The 22759-nt window shown below is 40.6% G+C and overlaps 2 protein-coding genes across 2 annotated transcripts; both read left to right on the top strand.

Moving 5' to 3' along the window:
- The first annotated feature begins 650 nt into the window (after positions 1-650).
- LOC138873195 (uncharacterized) lies at positions 651-2960 on the top strand. The gene is made up of 3 exons (XM_070151635.1): positions 651-831; positions 932-1051; positions 2608-2960. The coding sequence occupies exons 1-3, from the start codon at positions 651-653 to the stop codon at positions 2958-2960; spliced, it is 654 nt and encodes a 217-aa protein (XP_070007736.1).
- Positions 2961-3176: 216 nt separating this feature from the next.
- On the top strand, positions 3177-3643 carry LOC138873194 (uncharacterized). Its single transcript, XM_070151634.1, has 2 exons — positions 3177-3416; positions 3512-3643. The coding sequence occupies exons 1-2, from the start codon at positions 3177-3179 to the stop codon at positions 3641-3643; spliced, it is 372 nt and encodes a 123-aa protein (XP_070007735.1).
- Positions 3644-22759: the final 19116 nt, after the last annotated feature.

Genomic DNA, 22759 nt, shown 5'->3' with positions numbered 1-22759 from the left:
CAAGAAGTGGGAGAGGCGGTGATGTGAATGCCGCAATGCAAAAGCAAGTTATGAATTAAGATGTTGAGTTGCGGGATGATGATGTACCTTTGATTGTTGATGATGTGGTTAATCAAAATGAGAACAATGATGTGCGGATTGATATTAATGATGAGGCCAAGGTAGAAACTCAAGATGCCATGAACCCGTCTAGGGAACATGTGATTGATATGCCCGAGCCGGTTGTACAAAAAGCCAAGGCACCTTTGTCTAGGCTACCTCCACCTTATCCTCAACGGTTAGCAAAGTAAAAGAGTGACAATTAATTCAAAAAATTCATTGACATGATGAAAAGCCTCACAATCAGTGTCCCCTTAGTTGAGGCACTTGAACAAATGCCGGGGTATGCAAAGTTCATGAAAGATTTGGTTACAAAGAAGAGGTCGATGGAGTGTGAAACAATTAAGATGACTCATCAAGTGAGTGCCATAGTGCATTCAATGGCACCCAAGCTTGAGGATCCCGGAGCTTTTACTATCTCATGTACTATCGGAAGTGCGAATTTTGCTAAATCCCTTTGTGACTTGGGGGCTAGTATTAATTTGATGTCGTACTCAGTCTTCAAGACTTTGGGAATTGGGCAACCTCGACCTACCTCAATGAGACTTCAAATGGCAGATCGATTGATGAAGCGACCCTTGGGCATAATCGATGATGTTCTTGTCCATGTTGATAAATTCATATTGCCATCCGACTTTGTCATATTAGATTGTGAGGTGGATTTTGAAGTGCCGATTATTATTGGAAGACCTTTCCTAGCTACGGGGAAGGCATTAGTTGATGTTGAAGCTGGTGAGTTGACATTCCAAGTGGGATATGAGAAGGTGGTATTCCATGTTAATGAGACAACCAAATAGCACAGAGGTGTGTTCTTTTGTGGACATTGTCACAGCCGTGATAGTGGATGACACAAGTTCCATGATCAATGTTGAAGATCCTCTTAAGGCCGTGCTTCTTAACATGGATGTCAAAGATGATGCAAGTAGAGTGGAGTGCGTGAATGAATTACATGGTATGGGTTCATATTCTTATGAGCCTAGAAGGCTATCTTTAGATCTTGAAAACCGCAAAACTCCACCAACGAAGCCATCGATTGAGGAGCCACCGGTGTTGGAGTTGAAGCCACTTCCTCCACACCTCAGGTATGAATTCTTGGGTTCAAATTCTACTTTACCTATCATTCTTTCTTCTTGCCTTACTAACATGCAGGTTAAGGCCACCTTGGCGGTTCTTCAAAAGCGAAAAAGTGCAATCGGATGGACTCTAGTTGATATTCGGGGTATAAGCCCCGCCTTTTTCATGCATAAAATCATATTGGAGGAGGATGCGAGGCATTCACTTGAGCATCAAAGAAGACTAAATGAGGCTATGCAAGAAATGGTAAAGAAAGAGGTTATCAAGTTGCTTGACGCATGTGTGGTTTATCCCATTTATGACAGTTCATGGACTTTTCCGGTGCAATGCGTACCGAAAAAAGGTGGAATGACTGTAGTGACCAATGACAACAATGAGCTTATTCCGACTCGGATAGTGACAGGTTGGAGAGTTTGCATAGATTACTGGAAGCTGAACAAGGTGACTAGAAAAGATCATTTTCTATTGCCATTCCTTGACCAAATGCTTGATCGTCTTGCGGGCCGGGCTTTCTATTGTTTTTTGGATGGTTACTTGGGATACAATCAAATTCTCATTGCCCTAGAGGACAAAGAGAAGACGACTTTCACATGTCCTTATGGCACATTCGCTTTCTCCAGAATGCCATTTGGATTATGTAATGCTCCGACGACCTTCCAACATTGCATGATGGCTATTTTCACCGACATGGTGGAGGATATCTTGGAGGTCTTCATGGATGATTTTAGCGTGGTTGGGGATTCTTTTGAGGAGTTCTTGGTAAACTTGGATAGAGTGTTGGCCCGGTGTGAAGATACCAACCTTGTTCTAAACTGGGAAAAGTGCCATTTTATGGTAGAAGAGTGTATAGTGTTGGGTCACAAGATCTCGAAGTGAGGAATTGAAGTTGATAAGGCCAAGATCGAGGTTATTTCAATGCTTCCTCCCCCTACTTCTGTCAAAGGGTTGAGGAGTTTTCTTGGACATGCGGGTTTCTACCGGAGGTTCATCAAAGATTTTTCTAAGGTAGTTAACCCGTTGTGCAAATTGCTAGAGAAAGATGCCAAGTTTGTTTTTGATGAGAAATGCATGGAGGCTTTTGAGCTCCTTAAACAAAAGTTGACAACTACCCCCATCATCACCGCACCAAATTGGAGCTTACCATTCGAGCTCATGTGCGACGCGAGTGACGTTGTGGTGGGGCAGATTTAGGCCAAAGGATCAACAAGATGTTCCATCCGGTGTACTACTCAAGCAAGACCATGAATGAGGCTCAAAGGAACTACACAGTCACCGAAAAGGAGTTGTTGGCTATTGTTTTTGCTATGGAAAAGTTCCATCCTTACCTTATGGGGGCAAAAGTTATTGTGCACACCGACCATGTCGCCCTTAGGTATTTGATGACCAAGAAAGATTTAAAGGCAATATTGATGAGATGGGTTCTTCTCCTTTAAGAGTTTGATTTAGAAATTGTTGACCGGAAGGGTAGCGAGAATCAAGTGGCGAACCACTTGTCCCGTTTGGAGAAGGAGGGGAGGTCTTGTGACGGCCTTGATATCAATGATACATTTCCCAATGATCAACTCCTTGCGGTGTCAATGAGTGGAATACTGTGGTTTGTGGATATTGCAAACTATCTTGTTACTGGAATCATCCCATGTGAGCTCTCTTCTAACCAAAGGAAGAAGCTCAAATGGGATAGCTTGGATTATTATTGGGACAAGCCCTATTTGTTTAAGATTTGCACCGATGGTGTAATTCGACGATGTGTCTTGGAAGAGGAGCAATTGGGTATTTTGGAAGCTTGACATTCCTCACCCTATGGTGGCCATCATAGCGGGGCGAGAACGGCTTCTAAAGTGCTTAGTTGCGGATTTTATTGGCCTACTTTGTTTAAATATGCCGGTGATGTGGTCAAAAGATGTGATGAATGCCAACGAGCCGGTGGAATTTCAAAAAGGGATGAAATGCCCCTCAATACAATTCTCGAGGTAGACATTTTTTATGTTTGGGGCATCGACTTCATGGGTCCTTTCGTGAGCTCTTGTGGAAACACTTACATTCTAGTGGCGGTAGATAATGTCTCCAAGTGGGTTGAAGCCATGGCTTTGCCCAACAATGAAGCCCGGAGTGTTGTGGCATTTCTTAAAAAGAGTATCTTCATGAGGTTTGACATTCCCCGTGCTATCATTAGTGATGGGGGATCTCACTTTTACAACAAAGCTTTTGATTCATTGCTAGTCAAATATGGAGTTAATCACAAAGTAACCACCCCCTATCATCTTCAAGCTAGCGGTCAAGTGGAAGTCTCCAACCGAGAAATTAAGAGTATCTTGTCTAAAATTGTAAATGCAAATAGGACCGATTGGTCGAAAAAATTGGATGGTGCTCTTTGGGCCTATCGGACAAGTTACAAGACTCCGATTGGCATGTCCCCGTACCGGTTGGTGTTTGGGAAAGCTTGCCATCTTCCGGTGGTGTAAGCACGTGATTTTTGACCCTCCCCGGGAATTTTTACATTCTTAGCTTAAATATTTAATTTAGGACTAATATAGCTATTTTGACTATTTTTACTTTATTTTTCTCGCAAAAGAAAAAATTACAAAAAATATATATATAAATTTTAGTTTATGTATCCCTCATAAACTTGAAAAAATCAAAAAATTGCACTTTATTTTTGTACTTTATATAATTTCGAAAATTACAAAAAAAATATAATTCTATTAAGGTTTTGTAGTCATTTTAATTTGGAAAAAATGCAAAAATATTACTTTATATTTTATCTTTATATAAAAAACAAAAATTACAAAAAAATAGTTTTATTAATATTTTGTAGCTATTTTAAATCTTGAAAAATATTAAGAAAATAATAATATAGTTTTGTTTTAAATAATTAGTCTTATTTTAGTAGCTATTTTGCTTATATAGGACTAGTTAAGCAACATCGTGTTCCTATTTCTCGGGTCCGTGCAAAAGAATAATATTCAGGTTCAAACTACCCGGTTTTAGGCCTAATTCCAGACCTAACCCATAATAAACCGAGTCCAGGACACATGGGGAACCCCACCACGCGTGGGGGACACAAATCTCGAACCCCACCACGCGTGGGCTCATTTCCCTGGGCAAAGCCATGTCAAATACACGGACAAACATTTTTGAAAGGGGGACTTCCATTTTTTTGAAAACATGTACTGTAGACCTTCTTCTTCCTAAAGAAGAAGAAAACCTACTGTGAAAAGACTACCAGCCCAACTCCATCACCACCGTCCAAACACCACCGCGTCTCCTCTTAACTCCGTCACCCTCTTGTCCGAAACCACCGTCGACCACTACCCGCGATGACCAGTCGACAAATCAGTCCCAAAACCGTCGTCAACCACCCTATCCCCCAGCTCGCGAGCTTCCGCTCCACCAAGACAACCATGGCTGCTGCACCATCTTGCCCAAACGACCCGCCATAGCTTCTCCCTCGCGCCCAGCTGATCCAAACAGTCCGGCGACCATAACCCCAGGCCTCCTCCTCACCCCAGCCACGAACCAGCAGTAACGCCATATCAGGTGACTATCCCGTCACCACTCGCATGCCCAGTTGCTGCGTTGTTAAACCCAGCTGCTGCTGTGTTTCTTATGCTTCACCAACAGAAGCATGGTAGCTTCCCCAACTCCCCGTCGTCAAACACCACCGGTCGACAACCAGTCCACCAAACCTCCGGCTCAACCCTACGTCAGTCATCACCCAAACAACCCACAGCCCGTCAAGGTCGTCGAAAGTGAGAAGGTGAGTGTCGAGGTCATTGACAATCTTGGTTCGTGTCGTCGGTTCCGTTGAGGTCGTCGTTGTTCGTCGAGGTCCGTTACGTTAAGGACAAAGTAAGGTCCGCTTCTAATCCTTCTCTTGACATCTTATTCTCCTAAAATTGATGAATGACAGTTGAATAAAGTTATTTTCTTATAAGTGTTGTTACTGTATTCAAATGCTATCTTACTTGTAGTTTGTTGTGATGGATATTCAATATGGTTTAATTCTTAATATTAGGATAGTCAAGTATTAAGAATTGTTGGTGCAGGCAAGAAAAATCACTCATATTATAATTATATTTTTGGCAAATAATCTGTTTAAGGCATGCATTTTGGGTATGGAATGATGATTCGAATAAATTAATTTCTGTTTCTGTTTCGTTGTGATTTGTAAAGTAACTTGTAGGGAAGAATTTTTTTGAAAGATTTTTATTTACGATATGTCTTTTGGGTTTTAACAGTTAAGTCGTTCATTCCCCTTTGTAAAGATTTTCCGTAACTCATGGCCCCTTAATTAAATTTCAACTCTTTAGAAATCGAGGTGTGCTATTGATTGGGTTTTCCGTAGCCCTCGCAAAAAAAAATAGAAAAAATGTAGCTGCCTTAGGTTTGCCTTTGTAAATAATAAATGAGACGAGCCTCGCCAAATAAAAATGCAAATTGCGGGGCCCTCAATAATTAGTCATAATAAATGCTTAGAATTCGGGATGAGCCGTTTAGTGAATTTCACTGCCTTCCCCAAAGACAATAACGCGTTAGCCTCTTTAGACGCGATTTAATTAAATTACTTTCTTAAACGCGGGTGCACATTTATGTGACCCAAATCCAAATCTCAATGGAATCGAAATATGTCTCTAGTCACGGGCACATTGATTGTGGAGTGGCCCGAGATGCATTTCCATGACGTTGTAAATTCCTTTTAATAATAGAATGAGATGAGCCTCGCCAAATAAAAAATACAAAGTTGCGGGGCCCTCTAAATGTATATATATTAAAACACTTAGAATTCGGGACAGGCCGGTTAGCGAATTTTACGGCCTTCCCCAAAATAACAATACGCTAGTTGCGTTAGGCACGCCTTTAATAATGTTATCTCCCTATACTCGGGTGCACATTTATGTGACCCAAATCCAAATCTCAACGGGATCGAAATACGCCTCTAATCACGGGCACATTGATTGTGGCGTGGCCCGAGATGCATTTCCATGACGTTGCAAATTCCTTTAAAAAATAAGAATGAGATGAGCCTCGCCGAATAAAAATACAAATTGCGGGGCCCTCAGTAAATACTTGTTTTAAATTACTTAGAATTCAGGAGGGCCGCTTAGCGAATTTCGTGGCCTTCCCAAAATAATAGCGCGATAGTCTCTTTAGGCGCGTGTTTAATAATTTACTTTCTTAAACATGGGTGTGCATTTCATGCGACCCAAATCCCAATCCCAAAACATCAAATAAAATGTGTTCCGGATTATGGGTGCATTTCATGTGACGCAGTCCAAAGACGTGTTTTAAATGATGTTCACATTCTTTTAAAATAATAATTATAAAAGCGGTAAAAAGTTAAAATTTGCACATAAGTTCATATTTGTATAAAATCAGATAATCAAGCCGAATATGACAGTTGAGCGACCGTGCTAGAACCACGGAACTCGGGAATGCCTAACACCTTCTCCCGGGTTAACAGAATTCCTTATCCGGATTTCTGGTACGCAGACTGTAATATAGAGTCATTATTTTCCTCGATTCGGGATTAAAATTGGTGACTTGGGACACCCTAAATCTCCTAAGTGGCGACTCTGAAATAAATAAACCAATCCCGTTTCGATTGTCCTTTAATTGGAAAAAATTCCCTTGCCCCCTCGCGGGTGCGTAAAAAGTAGGTGTGACAGCTCTGACGACTCTGCTGGGGACACAACCCAGAACCACTGGTTCAGGGTTAAGAATTCGAGCTTAGAATAATTGTTATTATTTGGCTTTGTTTATTATCTGATTTTATTACGTGTTTTGAGCCTAATGTGCTAAATGCTGCTTTTACCGCTTTGATATTATTTGAACTGTATATAAATTGTGCCGAAACCTTTCTCTTCTTACCTCCGGGGATGTGCTTACTGGTTGAGACTCCCTATTCTGTTAGTGTCATACCCTGAATAAAAGAGGCTCGGAAAGTTTCTAAGCCGGCTGGCCTTTTGGTTCCCGGAAAGGAGCTCCTTCCTCAGCTCGAGTTGTCCGCTCGGGTACACTGTCTAGAACACCGACCCAGGTTTTTGAACCTAGTATAACAAAGCCACATGCCGGATCCCTAGTAGGAACGTTTATTTGCATCATGTGCATTTGACTTAGGGGACTCAACATAGGGGTTGGGTCCGTCTAGGACAAGCAACCTGAAAATAATAGACCATCTTTCGGCATCCTATGTGCTACATGTTGTATTTAGTCAAGGGCGAATGAGTCATTTGGTTATTTCCAACATGGTATTATTTTAATCAAAGCATGGGGAACATTTGTGGAATCCAAGAAGCCTTGGAATTCCCCTATGTCCCCCACGCTTCATTTTTGGAAAAAGCACATGGAGAACATTTGCGGAATCCAAGAAGTCTTGAAATTCCCTATGTCCCCCATGCCACATTTTTGAAAATATAATAAATATATATATATAAACATTGAAAATTCAAAAAAGAAGAAGATTGTGTATGTTTTCATCATCATCCACAAAATTAGAAAAATAGTGGAAAAGAGGAGAAAATAACAGTGTAGAGATATAACTACTTATTGTTAGAAAAAAAACAAATGTCCAAGTAGTGTCAAAACTCTGCAGAAATTTTGAAAATGAAAAAAAAATGTCTTATTAGTTTGTTATATTAAAAGCAAAGGAAAAATAGAAAAAAAATCATCATTGTTCTGTCAAAAAATATAGAAAAGAAAATAGTTTGTTTTGCCATGAAAATGAAAATGAAAAAGAGTCTGGTTTTTAAAAAATGTTTTATTTTATTTTATTTGTCTATGAAAATGCCAAAAATAAAATAAAAAGAGTCAGACGTTGAACGTGATTTTATTATTTGTTCCAAAATAAATATGTATATAATCCAAAAAAAAAAATTTCAAAAAATATTTTGATTCTTCTTTAAAAATTCAAGCATTTCTTTTATTAAAGGAAAAATTCCAAAAAAAAAACATTTTCTTTAGAATAAGAAAAACAAATGAAAAAGAAGGAATGTTTTAGGTTTTACGTTAGTTAGTTTGTTTGTTATGAATGAAAAATAATAGTTTGTTTGTTTGTTATATATATAAAAAAAAAGAATAGAAAATGGAAAAGGGTCTTCTCAAAAATAGTTTATTTGCCCGAACTACGCGGGTTTGATTCTCACCGGATGTGAGATACGTAGGCAACCCTCATCGGGTCCAACCCCACCTTTTTCTAAAAAGCCAAAAAACAAATAATAATAATAAAAAATATATATGTCAAATTTTAGTTTTTGTCATAAAGAAGTCGAGTGACGCTGTTTTATCAAGACATAGCCGAATGTCCCCGAAAGGGACGCCGGAAGGCTGACTTTGCATAAACAGCCACCTTTGGGTCATTTTAAGTTTTGGTCCAGTTGACCCACACAGCCTTAAAAATCTTCGTCCCCGAGACGTTGACAGGCCGTGTTTGCAATATTGAGTTTCCTATCTTTGAAAAACGATAAAGAGTCATAACTAAGTCAGGAGATGCTGTTTGTCATAAATAGCCGAATGTTCCCGAAAGGGACGCCGGAAGGCTGACTTTGCGTAAACAGCCACCTTTTGGGTCATGTCTAGGAGTTTGGTCCAGTTGACCCACACAGCCTTAAAAAGCTTCGTCCCCGAGACGTCGAAAGGCCGTGTTTGCAGCACAAGGTTTTTATCGTAATTTGAAAAAAAAAACAAAGAGTAAACGGTCAGGTGAATGCCGTTTGGATGTTTAGTCAAAAAAAAATGAAAAAATAAAATAAGCCGAGCCAGCTTCGGCCGCGTTTTAAACCGTTCTTGCCGAAATAGCCTTAGAGTATCTTTCAGTTGTCGAAAGGCTATTTTCGTAAAAGAACGGACAAGTTTGTAAAGTGTCATAAATAATCCTCCCCGGCCTCAAAATTCATGTGAAATTTGGAAGGGGCCACATTTGCAAAAATAACCGTTTGGTTGCATTTGTCGAACAGAGAAAGGGAGCTAGCCTTTTGTTTTTGAGTTTGTAAAGTTTTTGATTAAAATATGTGGGTTGTTTGATTTTTGAGTTTGTAGGTCATATTCAAACCTTTGAAACCCAGTTTGTTCTAATATGAAAAAGGTTTAGTATTGTTTATCTTTCAGCGGTCCGAACTACGCAAGGTCTGATTCATGCGGGGACATGATACGTAGGCAATCTCCATAAGATTCGACCACCACTAAAATGAAAAAAAATAAAATAAAAAAATAAAAAATATATATATAATAATAAATAAATAAAAGAGAGTGTGGAAGATTTTCAGGGGGCACAATTGTCTAACTGCTTGGGTACATTTTTGATATATGATTGTCTGTCCAATGCCCTAACACTAACGTGATGACTTCCCTTTGATATGTCCATATATAGAGAGTGGTTGGTTGTGGTAACTCCTCCCTGCAAAGCAAAATCAAAGGACAATGGCTCAGAACCGCAGAACCGAGTGGGTCGGTACTGATGACCGACAACAATTGGTCGAACGGAACAACGGGTTGGTAGAAGAAGTGAAAATGCTGAGACAGCATGTGGCAGACATGTATCAGGCATGGATAACAGGAAAAGCACCACCCCCTCCACCGCCAAGTCTCTTGAACTCGGTCATTTCCCAAGCACCCAACACCATAATGGAAGATCCCCCATACTCTCCATCCCAACCCACTTATGGCAGCTTTCCCTGCTATCCGAGTAGCTCCATCACTCCTCAATGCTTCTCCGCTCCCCAACACCACTTCTTTCCCCGTGACCTCAAAAGCCATACCTCACTTCCCAGGTACCCGACTCCACGAAATGCTTACCCACCCATACAGGCCTACCAAAAGCCATCTGGATCAGGTTTCCGGCCCTGTCAACATGCAAGAATGAAGAGTTTGCTGAAACGAGAAAAGGCTCTCACCCCTATCGGGGTATCTTATGGAAAGGCTAAGGCATACTGGCTCGATTGAGCCACTCCCCGCATGTACTCTAAATCCACTTGCAAGGAGCTTTGATCCGGCAGCGCGATGCGCCTACCACTCCAATGTCATAGGACACAACATTGAGAGCTGTCATAGTTGGAGAAGGGAAGTAGAGAAAATGATCCGAGAAGGGCGGGTTGTGATTAATAACAGTGACATGGAGCACTCGAACCCTATCAAGAACTTGTTGACGGAGGTTGATGATGTTGAAGCTGGCAATAGTCTTGGCAGTATTGATCAAAGCTTAGTGGCTAAGATGCCAGTTTTTGATAAAGTGGGAGGACGTTTCGTTTCCTTGGTCCACAAGAGAGAAGCTTGTGGTGGCTTATTTTGTTGTCATTTCTATTGTTCGGATTTAGGGTTATAAGTCGGACATTGTCTTGTCCAGTTTGTTTTAGGATTTTGTTCTGGATTGTTTTGTTTGTTTTGTTATTTCACCGGCAATCTAATGCAAATTCCGGTCTTCTATTATTTCCGGTCTTCTTTTGTTTAGTCTTCTTATCATTTTTTATTCAACGCCGATTCTAGTGACATGACATGCGCACACACTTTGGGCCTAGTCTTTAAAGTTAATCATAAAACCCTGGAAAGGCGATCAGACCATTTAAAGAAAATAAGGACGGTTTGAGATTATTCAGAGCTCGAGTCATGTGGAACTGGGGCAAGTTAAGCACAAAGAAAACCGTTAAAAGCAAGATTCGCCAAATTGGCATGAGGGTCGGTCATGATAATGAGAGTGTCGCCCAACGGTGCTTAGAAATGACAAAGGAAAAATAAAATGTTTAACATAATTGTCAAGTCCAGCACCATCAGAAGAGACTACAAATTTAAAGTGTGTTGTTTGCACTTGGCATGTTTTGAAGACTGGAATGACGAAGGCATTTTGTTCTGCTACCCAAACACTTTATCCTTCGTTACCCCTTTTGAGCCTTATTTATTTTCTTTCATACCCCTCGTTCGGAATCAGTAGCAACGAAAAAAAAAAGGGAAAAAAAAAAGAAAACAACAAAATGGAAAAAAAGAGAAAATGATAACAAAAACAAAAAAAAAACAAAAGAAAGTCAAATGAAAAAGAGGAATTGGGAACTACGTTTGACCTGATTCCTCAAAGAGGATACGTAGGCGCTTCACGGCTCGGTCATAGTTTTGAAAAATGAAAAAAAAACAATTAAGATATCCCCAAGCAAGAAACTGGGGCAGAGGTTGCGGTCGTTGTAAATAAATCTAATTCCGAAGGTTGTAACTAATAACCCAAAACTAATGCATTTTTTTGAGCCTTTAATACCCTTTTTTTCTAGCCCTATCCAAAAAACCACATTACGGTCCAAAGAAAGACCTTCTGATCAGTTTTCGAAAAATGCCAAGTCAGACAAATGAAGAGTCTTACCGGCGAACATAACATTCTGTTCCACAGCAGAAAGGACTCTAATCTCCAACAGAAAGAGTCATACCAGCAACACTCCAAATCCCCAGCTGGAGAGAGATATAAAACGAGAGAGTCTTATTGGTGAAAACCTTCACAGGCACCATAAGGCGATGAAAGCTGAGAGAAGAACCCAAAAATGAGAGAGACTTGATAGTGAAAACCCTTCGGGCACTACAAGTCGAATAAGATTGAGAATCAGAGGGGGAATCGCCAATTGAAGATCTTAAAAGATGATTGACGGCAGAGGATAGGCCACATACGCATGTCATGGCCATTAGAGTCGGTATCTGCGTTTGATAGATTTTTATTTATAGTTTCTTTTGTAAAAGAGTCATTCGTTTCCTTTGTCTTTTATTTTGTTTCTTTTATCTTTCTCCTTTCATAGAAAAATTCCCCAATAGAGTCTGTCGGGCCAGAACAAGTATGAAATGACTTCAAATATGCCATCAGCTTTTCAAGATGAGATCTGACTAGTACATCCAAATGGTATAGTCAGCAAGGAACAAGCGCGAGGCCAGTGTCAATAAAGATATCCCCAGCAAAAGGGAATTGACAAAAGGATTGACGAGCGTCAAGAGGGATATCCTTGCCAAAACCAAGGTTATAAACCTCAAAGACAAGGCCCGTGAACAAAGCAAGGAGAGCAGTGAGCATGATTCGGCGAAATCCATACTAGACTAAAAGGTCGGGGAAATGCCAGTTTCCAAGCTATGCCACAAAAGAAGAGGGATATCCCCAGCAGGAAGGGATTATCCCCAGCACATAATATCATCCCCAACAAGTCGTGGAGCACAGCGCAATGAAGGAGAAAGGGAAAGCAATCCCAATAGGAGTATCACAGCCAACCACCATGTTTTAAACTAACAAATTTTGTTTGATTTGAAACAGGTAAAGGAAATGGCATTGATGCAGAAACGCATGCCACAAGGGATATTATCAAACTGGGGCAGAAAATTTTCCTTCCATTTAGAAAATTTTCTGGAAGTCAGGTACCCCCAGCTGATAACATTTTACCCCCAACAGGTAAGTAAATCAAGGGAGGTAGTCTTTGAAGGAAGAAGCTATGCAAAAACAAAACAAAAAAGGAATAAAAAAAAAGAATAATAAAAAGAAAAACAAAAAGAATAAAAAGATAAAATAAAAAAAACAAAAGCAAAAGAAAAGGAAAGTTATCCCCGTCTAAATAATCCCCAACAGTTTCGAGGGAAGACAACACAGGTAAGTAAATAATTCAAAAAAAGAGAAAGCGAAGGTTTCATTAATAGGAGACGCACTTCCTAGTTTGAAATCGTTAGAGTTCTACCCATAGGAGATGCATTTCCTCCTAAGTTCGTTTTAGTTGCACCCATAGGAGATGCATTTCCTCCTAAGTTTTAGTTTTACCCATAGGAGATGCATTTCCTCCTAAGATTGTTTTAGTTTCGCCTCATAGGAGATGCATTTCCTCCTAAGTTTACTTTCACCCATAGGAGATGCATTTCCTCCTAAGTTTATTTTACCCATAGGAGATGCATTTCCTCCTAAGTTTTAGTTTTACCCATAGGAGATGCATTTCCTCCTAAGATTGTTTTAGTTTCGCCTCATAGGAGATGCATTTCCTCCTAAGTTTACTTTCACCCATAGGAGATGCATTTCCTCCTAAGTTTATTTTACCCATAGGGGATGCATTTCCTCCTAGGTTTAGTTTTTACCCATAGGAGATGCATTTCCTCCTAAGTTTAGTTTTACCCATAGGAGATGCATTTCCTCCTAAGTTTAGTTTTTACCCATAGGAGATGCATTTCCTCCTAAGTTTACTTTCACCCATAGGAGATGCCTTTCCTCCTAAGTTTATTTTACCCATAGGAGACGCATTTCCTCCTAAGTTTAAGTCTTAGTTTCACCCGTAGGAGATGCATTTCCTCCTAAGTGGTTGTTAAAGATAATCTCCTAGGATCAAAATCTTAGTCTGATGAATCTTTCTCCTAAGATAACAAAAAGAAAAGACCTAGTCTGATGAACCTTCTCCTAGGATCAAAATCTTAGTCTGACGAATTTCTCTCCTAAGATAGAGACCTAGTCTGACGAACCTTCTCCTAGGATCAAAATCTTAGTCTGATGAATCTTTCTCCTAAGATAACAAAAAGAAAAGACCTAGTCTGACGAACCTTCTCCTAGGATCAAAATCTTAGTCTGATGAATCTTTCTCCTAAAATAACAAAAAGAAAAGACCTAGTCTGATGAACCTTCTCCTAGGATCAAAATCTTAGTCTGATGAATCTTTCTCCTAAGATAACAAAAAGAAAAGACCTAGTCTGATGAACCTTCTCCTAGGATCAAAATCTTAGTCTGACGAATTTTTCTCCTAAGATAGAGACCTAGTCTGACGAACCTTCTCCTAGGATCAAAATCTTAGTCTGATGAATCTTTCTCCTAAGATAACAAAAAGAAAAGACCTAGTCTGATGAACCTTCTCCTAGGATCAAAATCTTAGTCTGACGAATTTTTCTCCTAAGATAGAGACCTAGTCTGATGAACCTTCTCCTAGGATCATAATCTTAGTCTGATGAATCTTTCTCCTAAGATAACCAAAAAACAAAAAAAACAAGACCTAGTCTGATGAACCTTCTCCTAGGATCAAAATCTTAGTCTGACGAATTTTTCTCCTAAGATAGAGACCTAGTCTGACGAACCTTCTCCTAGGATCAAAATCTTAGTCCGATGAATCTTTCTCCTAAGATGCTAAAAAAAACATTTTGAAAAAGAGTCATTTTCCTAAAACCAGGCGCCCACCTGTATAACGAGAGGAATACATTTCAGTCTTTACTTTCAAGTGTTGAAATTGGGAGCTCGCCCATAATAACAGAGGCATACATTCAGTTTTTACTTTCAAGTATTGAAATTGGGAGCCCACCCATAATAACAGAGGCATACATTCAGTTTTTACTTTCAAGTATTGAAATTGGGAGCCCGCCCATAATAACAGAGGCATACATTTCAGTCTTTACTTTTCAGGTGTTGAAATTGGGAGCCCGCCCATAATAACAGAGGAATACATTCAGTCTTTACTTTCAAGTGTTGAAATTGGGAGCCCTCCCATAGAACAGAGGCATACATTCCAGTCTTTAAATTTCTTGCCAGGCGCCCACCTGTATAACGAGAGGAATACATTTCAGTCTTTTTCATTACAAGTGTTGAAGTTGGGAGCCCGCCCATAGAACAGAGGAATACATTTCAGTCCTTACATTTCAAGCATTGAAGTTAGGCGCCCACCTGTATAACAAGGGAATACATCCTAATCTAGTGTTTAGTTCACTCTCAGCACTGCATCAGTAGTATCAGTGGGCTACGATTTTGCTAACGACTCACAAACCTTCCCAGTGCAAACTGGGTTAGGAAATTTTGTTTGTTTTGTTTGTTTTGATTGTCAGGGACCCGCCTGTAGAACGGAGTTTGTGGTATGTCAAAGATCGAAGAAGTCAGGAGTCCGCCTGTCAAAGATCAAGCAGTGACCCACTGGAAAGCAGAAGGATTACAACAGAAATCCCCAGCATTCAATCCAAGTTAGAAGCTCGCCTCAAGAACGCGAATCAATAGTCTGGGATGATCAACAGAAGCTGGTCACAAAAACAAAAAAACAAGAAAAAAAAAAAGAAGAAAAAAAAGAAAGAAAAGAGCCCAAAATACGAAAGTGGAGAACAATTGTGATCTGCTCAGGAACTAGCGCCTACAACTAGAAAGTATCAAGGTTCAAATCCAAAGTCTGTATGAAGCACCATTCAAGACTCAAGATCAAGTTTCAGAAGACTTAGAGATAAGAATCCTTGTAACTAGTAGCTGATAGGCTTAGTTAGTCTTTTTCAGTTTTCATTTTTTTTGTAATGATAGGACCGCGGACCGGAACCTCAACGGAACGGCACCTCGATCGGCTCTTCACCTCGGTACACTTCACTATCTCTCTCATATCCGAACTACACGTGGCCTGATTCCTGTAAAACCAAGGATATGTAGGCAGCTCAGATACCAGGGCTCGGTCACATTCCCTCCCTTTCCTTAAGTGTAGTCCGTCCAAGTAATGGTCGGGTCAAAAACACGTCTAGTCATTCTTTGTCGGAAAACTCTTCGTGTTTCCAGTCAAAGAGGGGCAGCTGTAAGCACGTGATTTTTGACCCTCCCCGAGAATTTTCACATTTTTAGCGTGAATATGTGAAATTGGGTCTAGTATAGCTATTTTAACTATTTTTACTTTATTTCTCGCAAAAGAAAAAATTACAAAAAAAATATATATAAATTTTAGTTTATGTATCCCTCATAAACTTGAAAAAATCAAAAAATTGCACTTTATTTTTGTACTCTATATAATTTCGAAAATTACAAAAAAAATATAATTCTATTAAGGTTTTGTAGTCATTTTAATTTGGAAAAAATGCAAAAATATTACTTTATATTTTATCTTTATATAAAAAACGAAAATTACAAAAAAATAGTTTTATTAATATTTTGTAGCTATTTTAAATCTTGAAAAATATTAAGAAAATAATAATATAGTTTTGTTTTAAATAATTAGTCTTATTTTAGTAGCTATTTTGCTTATATAGGACTAGTTAAGCAACGTCGTGTTCCTATTTCTCGGGTCTGGGCAAAAGAATAATATTCGGGTTCAAACTACCCGGTTTTAGGCCTAATTCCAGACCTAACCCATAATAAACCGAGTCCAGGACACATGGGGAACCCCACCACGCGTGGGGGACACAAATCTCGAACCCCACCACGCGTGGGCTCATTTCCCTGGGCAAAGCCATGTCAAATACACGGACAAACATTTTTGAAAGGGGGACTTCCATTTTTTTGAAAACATGTACTGTAGACCTTCTTCTTCCTAAAGAAGAAGAAGAAAACCTACTGTGAAAAGACTACCAGCCCAACTCCATCACCACCGTCCAAACACCACCGCGTCTCCTCTTAACTCCGTCACCCTCTTGTCCGAAACCACCGTCGACCACTACCCGCGACGACCAGTCGAAAAATCAGTCCCAAAACCGTCGTCAACCACCCTATCCCCCAGCTCGCGAGCTTCCGCTCCACCAAGACAACCATGGCTGCTGCACCATCTTGCCCAAACGAACCGCCATAGCTTCTCCCTCGTGCCCAGCTGATCCAAACAGTCCGGCGACCATAACCCCAGGCCTCCTCCTCACCCCAGCCACGAACCAGCAGTAACGCCATATCAGGTAACTATCCCGTCACCACTCGCATGCCCAGTTGCTGCGTTGTTGCGTTGTTAAGCCCAGCTGCTGCTGTGTTTCTTCTGCTTCACCAACAGAAGCATGGTAGCTTCCCCAACTCCCCGCCGTCAAACACCACCGGTCGACAACCAGTCCACCAAACCTCCGGCTCAACCCTACGTCAGTCATCACCCAAACAACCCACAGCCCGTCAAGGTCATCGAAAGAGAGAAGGTGAGTGTCGAGGTCATTGACAATCTTGGTTTGAGTCGTCGGTTCCGTTGAGGTCGTCGTTGTTCGTCGAGGTCCGTTACGTTAAGGACAAAGTAAGGTCCGCTTCTAATCCTTCTCTTGACATCTTATTCTCCTAAAATTGATGAATGACAGTTGAATAAAGTTATTTTCTTATAAGTGTTGTTACTGTATTCAAATGCTATCTTACTTGTAGTTTGTTGTGATGGATATTCAATATGGTTTAATTCTTAATTATTAGGATAGTCAAGTATTAAGAATTGTTGGTGCAGGCAAGAAAAATCACTCATATTATAATTATATTTTTGGCAAATAATCTGTTTAAGACATGCATTTTGGGTATGGAATGATGATTCGAATAAATTAATTTCCGTTTCTGTTTCATTGTGATTTGTAAAGTAACTTGTAGGGAAGAATTTTTTTGAAAGATTTTTATGATATGTCTTTTGGGTTTTAACAGTTAAGTCGTTCATTCCCTTTTGTAAAGATTTTCCGTAACTCATGGCCCTTAATTAAATTTCAACTCTTTAGAAATCGAGGTGTGCTATTGGTTGGATTTTCCGTAGCCCTCGCAAAAAAAAAAATAGAAAAAATGTAGCTGCCTTAGGTTTGCCTTTGTAAATAATAAATGAGACGAGCCTCGCCAAATAAAAATGCAAATTGCGGGGCCCTCAATAATTAGTCATAATAAATGCTTAGAATTCGGGATGAGCCGTTTAGTGAATTTCACTGCCTTCCCCAAAGACAATAACGCGTTAGCCTCTTTAGACGCAATTTAATTAAATTACTTTCTTAAACGCGGGTGCACATTTATGTGACCCAAATCCAAATCTCAATGGAATCGAAATATGTCTCTAGTCACGGGCACATTGATTGTGGAGTGGCCCGAGATGCATTTCCATGACGTTGTAAATTCCTTTTAATAATAGAATGAGATGAGCCTCGCCAAATAAAAAATACAAAGTTGCGGGGCCCTCTAAATGTATATATATTAAAACACTTAGAATTCGGGACAGGCCGGTTAGCGAATTTTACGGCCTTCCCCAAAATAACAATACGCTAGTTGCGTTAGGCACGCCTTTAATAATGTTATCTCCCTATACTCGGGTGCACATTTATGTGACCCAAATCCAAATCTCAACGGGATCGAAATACGCCTCTAATCACGGGCACATTGATTGTGGCGTGGCCCGAGATGCATTTCCATGACGTTGCAAATTCCTTTAAAAAATAAGAATGAGATGAGCCTCGCCGAATAAAAATACAAATTGCGGGGCCCTCAGTAAATACTTGTTTTAAATTACTTAGAATTCAGGAGGGCCGCTTAGCGAATTTCGTGGCCTTCCCAAAATAATAGCGCGATAGTCTCTTTAGGCGCGTGTTTAATAATTTACTTTCTTAAACATGGGTGTGCATTTCATGCGACCCAAATCCCAATCTCAAAACATCAAATAAAATGTGTTCCGGATTATGGGTGCATTTCATGTGACGCAGTCCAAAGATGTGTTTTAAATGATGTTCACATTCTTTTAAAATAATAATTATAAAAGCGGTAAAAAGTTAAAATTTGCACATAAGTTCATATTTGTATAAAATCAGATAATCAAGCCGAATATGACAGTTGAGCGACCGTGCTAGAACCACGGAACTCGGGAATGCCTAACACCTTCTCCCGGGTTAACAGAATTCCTTATCCGAATTTCTGGTACGCAGACTGTAATATAGAGTCATTATTTTCCTCGATTCGGGATTAAAATTGGTGACTTGGGACACCCTAAATCTCCCAAGTGGCGACTCTGAAATAAATAAACCAATCCTGTTTCGATTGTCCTTTAATTGGAAAAAACTCCCTTGCGCCCTCGCGGGTGCATAAAAAGGAGGTGTGACAGGTGGAATTGGAGCACAAGGCTATGTGGGCCATGAGGAAGTTGAACTTAGAATGGGAGGTTGCTGCAAATCTGAGGGTTGAACAACTTAATGAGCTCGATGAGTTTAGATTCCATACATACTCCAGATCATCCTTGTATAAGGACAAAATGAAGTACCTTCACGACAAATATGCTCGGGGCAAGGAGTTCAAAGTTGGGGATATGGTTCTCTTGTTTAATTCCCGGTTACGTCTGTTTCCGGGTAAGCTCAAGTCAAAGTGGAGTGGGCCATTTGAAGTTGTGTTCGTGACCCTGTTTGGTGCTCTTGATCTAAAAAACAAAAATGGTGAAGTCTTCAGAGTCAATGGTCACCGGGTCAAGCATTATTTCGGAAAGTTCGATGGCAGCCACGTAGTGGCACTTCTTCATCTAAAGTGATGTGGTGGTAACATGCGTCGTGCCGCGACGTTAAATCAGGCGCTTCTTGGGAGGCAACCCATGTGTAGCTTAGGATTTTTGAGCTAACTGTTTATGAGATGTTGCAGGGATTATGTTGAAGCAGTGCAAAACAAAGTTAGAAAATGGCATAGTCTCAGATGATTGCTAGCGCGGCCGCGGTGCATTTTGTGCGATCCGCGCTGGCATGAGTTAAAAGGGGGACTCTCTGAAGTTCTTCACCGCGGCCGTGGTCAAGTTAGTGCGGTCCGTGTTGGGTTGACGCGGCCGCATTACACATTTGTGCGGTCCGCGTAGGTTTCATCATGAGGGGTCACACAAATAAATCCAGTGTGGTCCGCGATCACTTTTGTGCGGCTGCACTGGTAGGTAAGTACGGGTCCTACTGGGGCTCTATAAATCGAGACCAAGGGTCTCATTTTACCCTTTTTGCAAATTGGAAACCAAAAACCCTAATTCTACTGTTCATCCCCGTCCAAGACTGAGATTCTTGCTTGTGTGGATAGATTGCATTCATTCTTCATAATCTTGGTAACATTTCATGCATTTTTGATTATTACTCTTTTATTTTTATTTTAATTGCTTTCCAGTAGTCTGTAACTTCTTTGCCTTCACAATTGTCTTCGAATTGTTAGTCTAGGGTAGCTTCCATGTTAGTTTGAAATAACCAAGGATTGGGTACATGAGTAGGGACAAGTAGGGGTAAAAAGTTGAACAAAAATAGAACAAAAGCATGCAATCCCTAGCTTACTCACTAAACCTAACCCAGTGCGGCCCGCGGTCGCCTTAGCGTGGTCCGCGGTGCCCTAACGCGGTCCACGTTATGCTTCCACGCGGTTCGCGATGCTTGAATGACTGAGGACCAACTTGTGTCCAGCGTGGCTGTGGTAACTTTTGTGCGGTGCGCGCTGGCCCACCGAGGCCGCGATCCCATTTTGTGTTGACCGCGGTGTGAGATTCAGAGAAGACCCTTCCTAAGGTTTTGTTCAGTGCAGCCCGCGGTCGCCTTAGCATGATCTTCGGTGCCTCCAATGTGGCTGCATTCTTGATGGTGCGGTCCGCGGTTCCTGGTTCTACAGCAGTGTCTGCAACTTTCATTTTGCTTTTGCAATTTTAATTCAGTCACATGTTTCACTGCCTGTGCTTCAACTAACAATGTTAGATGTGTTTGTTTATAGACAATGGTAAAACAACGAGGAAGAGGTGCTAAACAACCCGGCCGAGGTGACTCCTCCCGGGGAGGAAAAGGGAAACAAGTTAAACTCACTTCCCAACCTAAACTGAAAACAAGGAAACAAATTGTTATAGACGACCAATCGGGGAGTGAGTACATACCCTCTCAGGACCTCTCTTCTGATTCAGGGCCAGCTACTGCAGTCCCGGCTTCACATATTGCCCAAGCCCCACAACGTATACCTTCTGAGTCGTCTGATGGCTCAGCAGCAGGTAGTGGTGAATACTCCACCTCCCCCAGAGCTTCTGTATCTAGGGAGAGTGCAGAAGGCGGGACTAATAGTAAAAATGAGGTACCGGACAGCGGGGTGCCCCAGGTTGGGGGTGTTGAGAGAACTAGAAAACCTGAAGTTTGGGAAGATCGATTTGTCAGCCAGGTGGCGTTCCACAAATTTAGAGAATGGTGGCCGTCACGGAAGTTGATACTTGAGCGGAGCATTATTGACAAAGACCTTCTACCCCTAAACCTCAATGTGCATAGACAGTACCAGACCCATAGGAGACCCCCTCCAATGATGCACCTATCAGTTAGCCGGTTCAAGAGCAGGCCCCAGTCCTAGCAGTTGAGCAGCTAGAGATCGGGAACCAGTCTAAGGTTCCCATACATACAGAGGACTTAGGGACCACTGATGATCCCATGCAGACGGACCAAGCCTAGGGAGATCCTATATCCTTTCTTTTGTTTTGATATTTATTTGATAGTTGGCATTGAAGAAAATGCCAGCTTTTATTCGTGGGGGTGCGCCCTACTTTTTTCTGGATGACTGTATATATATATTTTTTAGTTTATTTTTATTGATTTTGTGCTTTTTTACTTTGGGCTATATATAACTTTACATTTCTGTATATATTCATCCCCCGTTGTATATTCTACTCCCCTATTGTACATATTCATTCTATTTTCTATTTTCGCAAAATTTTCATTTTTAGCTTTGTAGTTAGGCTCGTAGCCGCTTGTTTTGATTTTGGCGTTTCCAATAAGCCCTTGTTTTTCTTAATGCCACGGTTCTTTCCAAGGGTGGAGTATTGTGCGAACCGGGTGGCTCTTCCCAATGATAGATGGCGTGACAACCTTCTTAAGGGTTTGAGTCCGTTTCTTTGATTTTTCTTTTGTTTTTGATAGCGTAGTTATAGGCACCTCAAACAAAGCTTCACTTGGGCCTAGCACATTTGCCTTTGATCCCATGGTCAAAGACATAATGTTGTGTTTAGGATGGTGAAAGTCGTGGCTTTGAGACTCTTGCGTTGACCAAACGATCATCATGTGGTCTTTTTGGACCATTGTGTGTTTAAATTATAACTAAGGTCGTTGTGGGCCCTCGACTCGATGTCTTTAGCAAATCCCTAGCGTGTGTGGTGAGGAAATGAAATTTGAGTCCAATTCCCGAGCCAATGGTCTAGAACTTTCCCTGAATGTCTGTTGAGGCGAAATCCTAGGTGAAATTTGACTTGAGAAATGATTATAGGCTCTCCTTGATCCAAATTCTAAGTTGAACAATTTCATAGCCTTCCAATGAAATAATCCCTAGTTAACCCTTTTGAGACTTAAACCTTTTTCTTTTAAGAACTAATGCTACAAGCCTATACCCGTTCTAAACGATTACCCTCTCTCGGCACCCAAATCTTCCCTTGAGTAATGGCAAAAATCTAAGTTTGGGGGGAGAGACAAGAAAGGAAGCAAAGCAGTAAGGTACAAAAGAAAGAAAAGAAGGCAATGAAAAAGCAAGAAAAGAAAAAGGACAAAAAGAAAGTCCCATGTGAACAAGAATAAAAAGGGATCAAGGAAAACAAAAGTGAAAAAGATGTGGAGAAAGTAGAAAAAGGAGAAATGTTTTGAATTGTATAAGAAAGAGTGACAATGTGTCCCTCTAACCCCTTGTGAAGAAGTGAAATCCTCAAAAAGAGCCAAGAAAGTTGCGCCGAAATAAATCAAAAGCAGTGCTTAAGGGAAGATTGAACCCACGTGAATAAAAATATGTCATACCCTTGCCTAAAAGCCTTCACAATGACTCCACAAAAGCCCTATTTGATCTCAAGTTGAAGGGATCTTACATTAGCGGATACTTACATAAGGGGCAAGCATATGGTACTTAGAGCCGGACTTGTGACCTTCCTTTTTGAGAGAGATGAGTGAAATTTCATTTGCTTCGATTTGTGTGTCAATATTTAAAAGGTGAGGTTCGCTTAGGGAGAGTTGA

This window comes from Nicotiana sylvestris, chromosome 7, assembly GCF_000393655.2.
Source record: "Nicotiana sylvestris chromosome 7, ASM39365v2, whole genome shotgun sequence".
NCBI classification, from domain to species: Eukaryota; Viridiplantae; Streptophyta; class Magnoliopsida; order Solanales; family Solanaceae; genus Nicotiana; species Nicotiana sylvestris.
The sequence above is the reverse complement of the archived record's forward strand: the minus strand, read 5'-3'. Positions and strand labels throughout refer to the sequence as shown.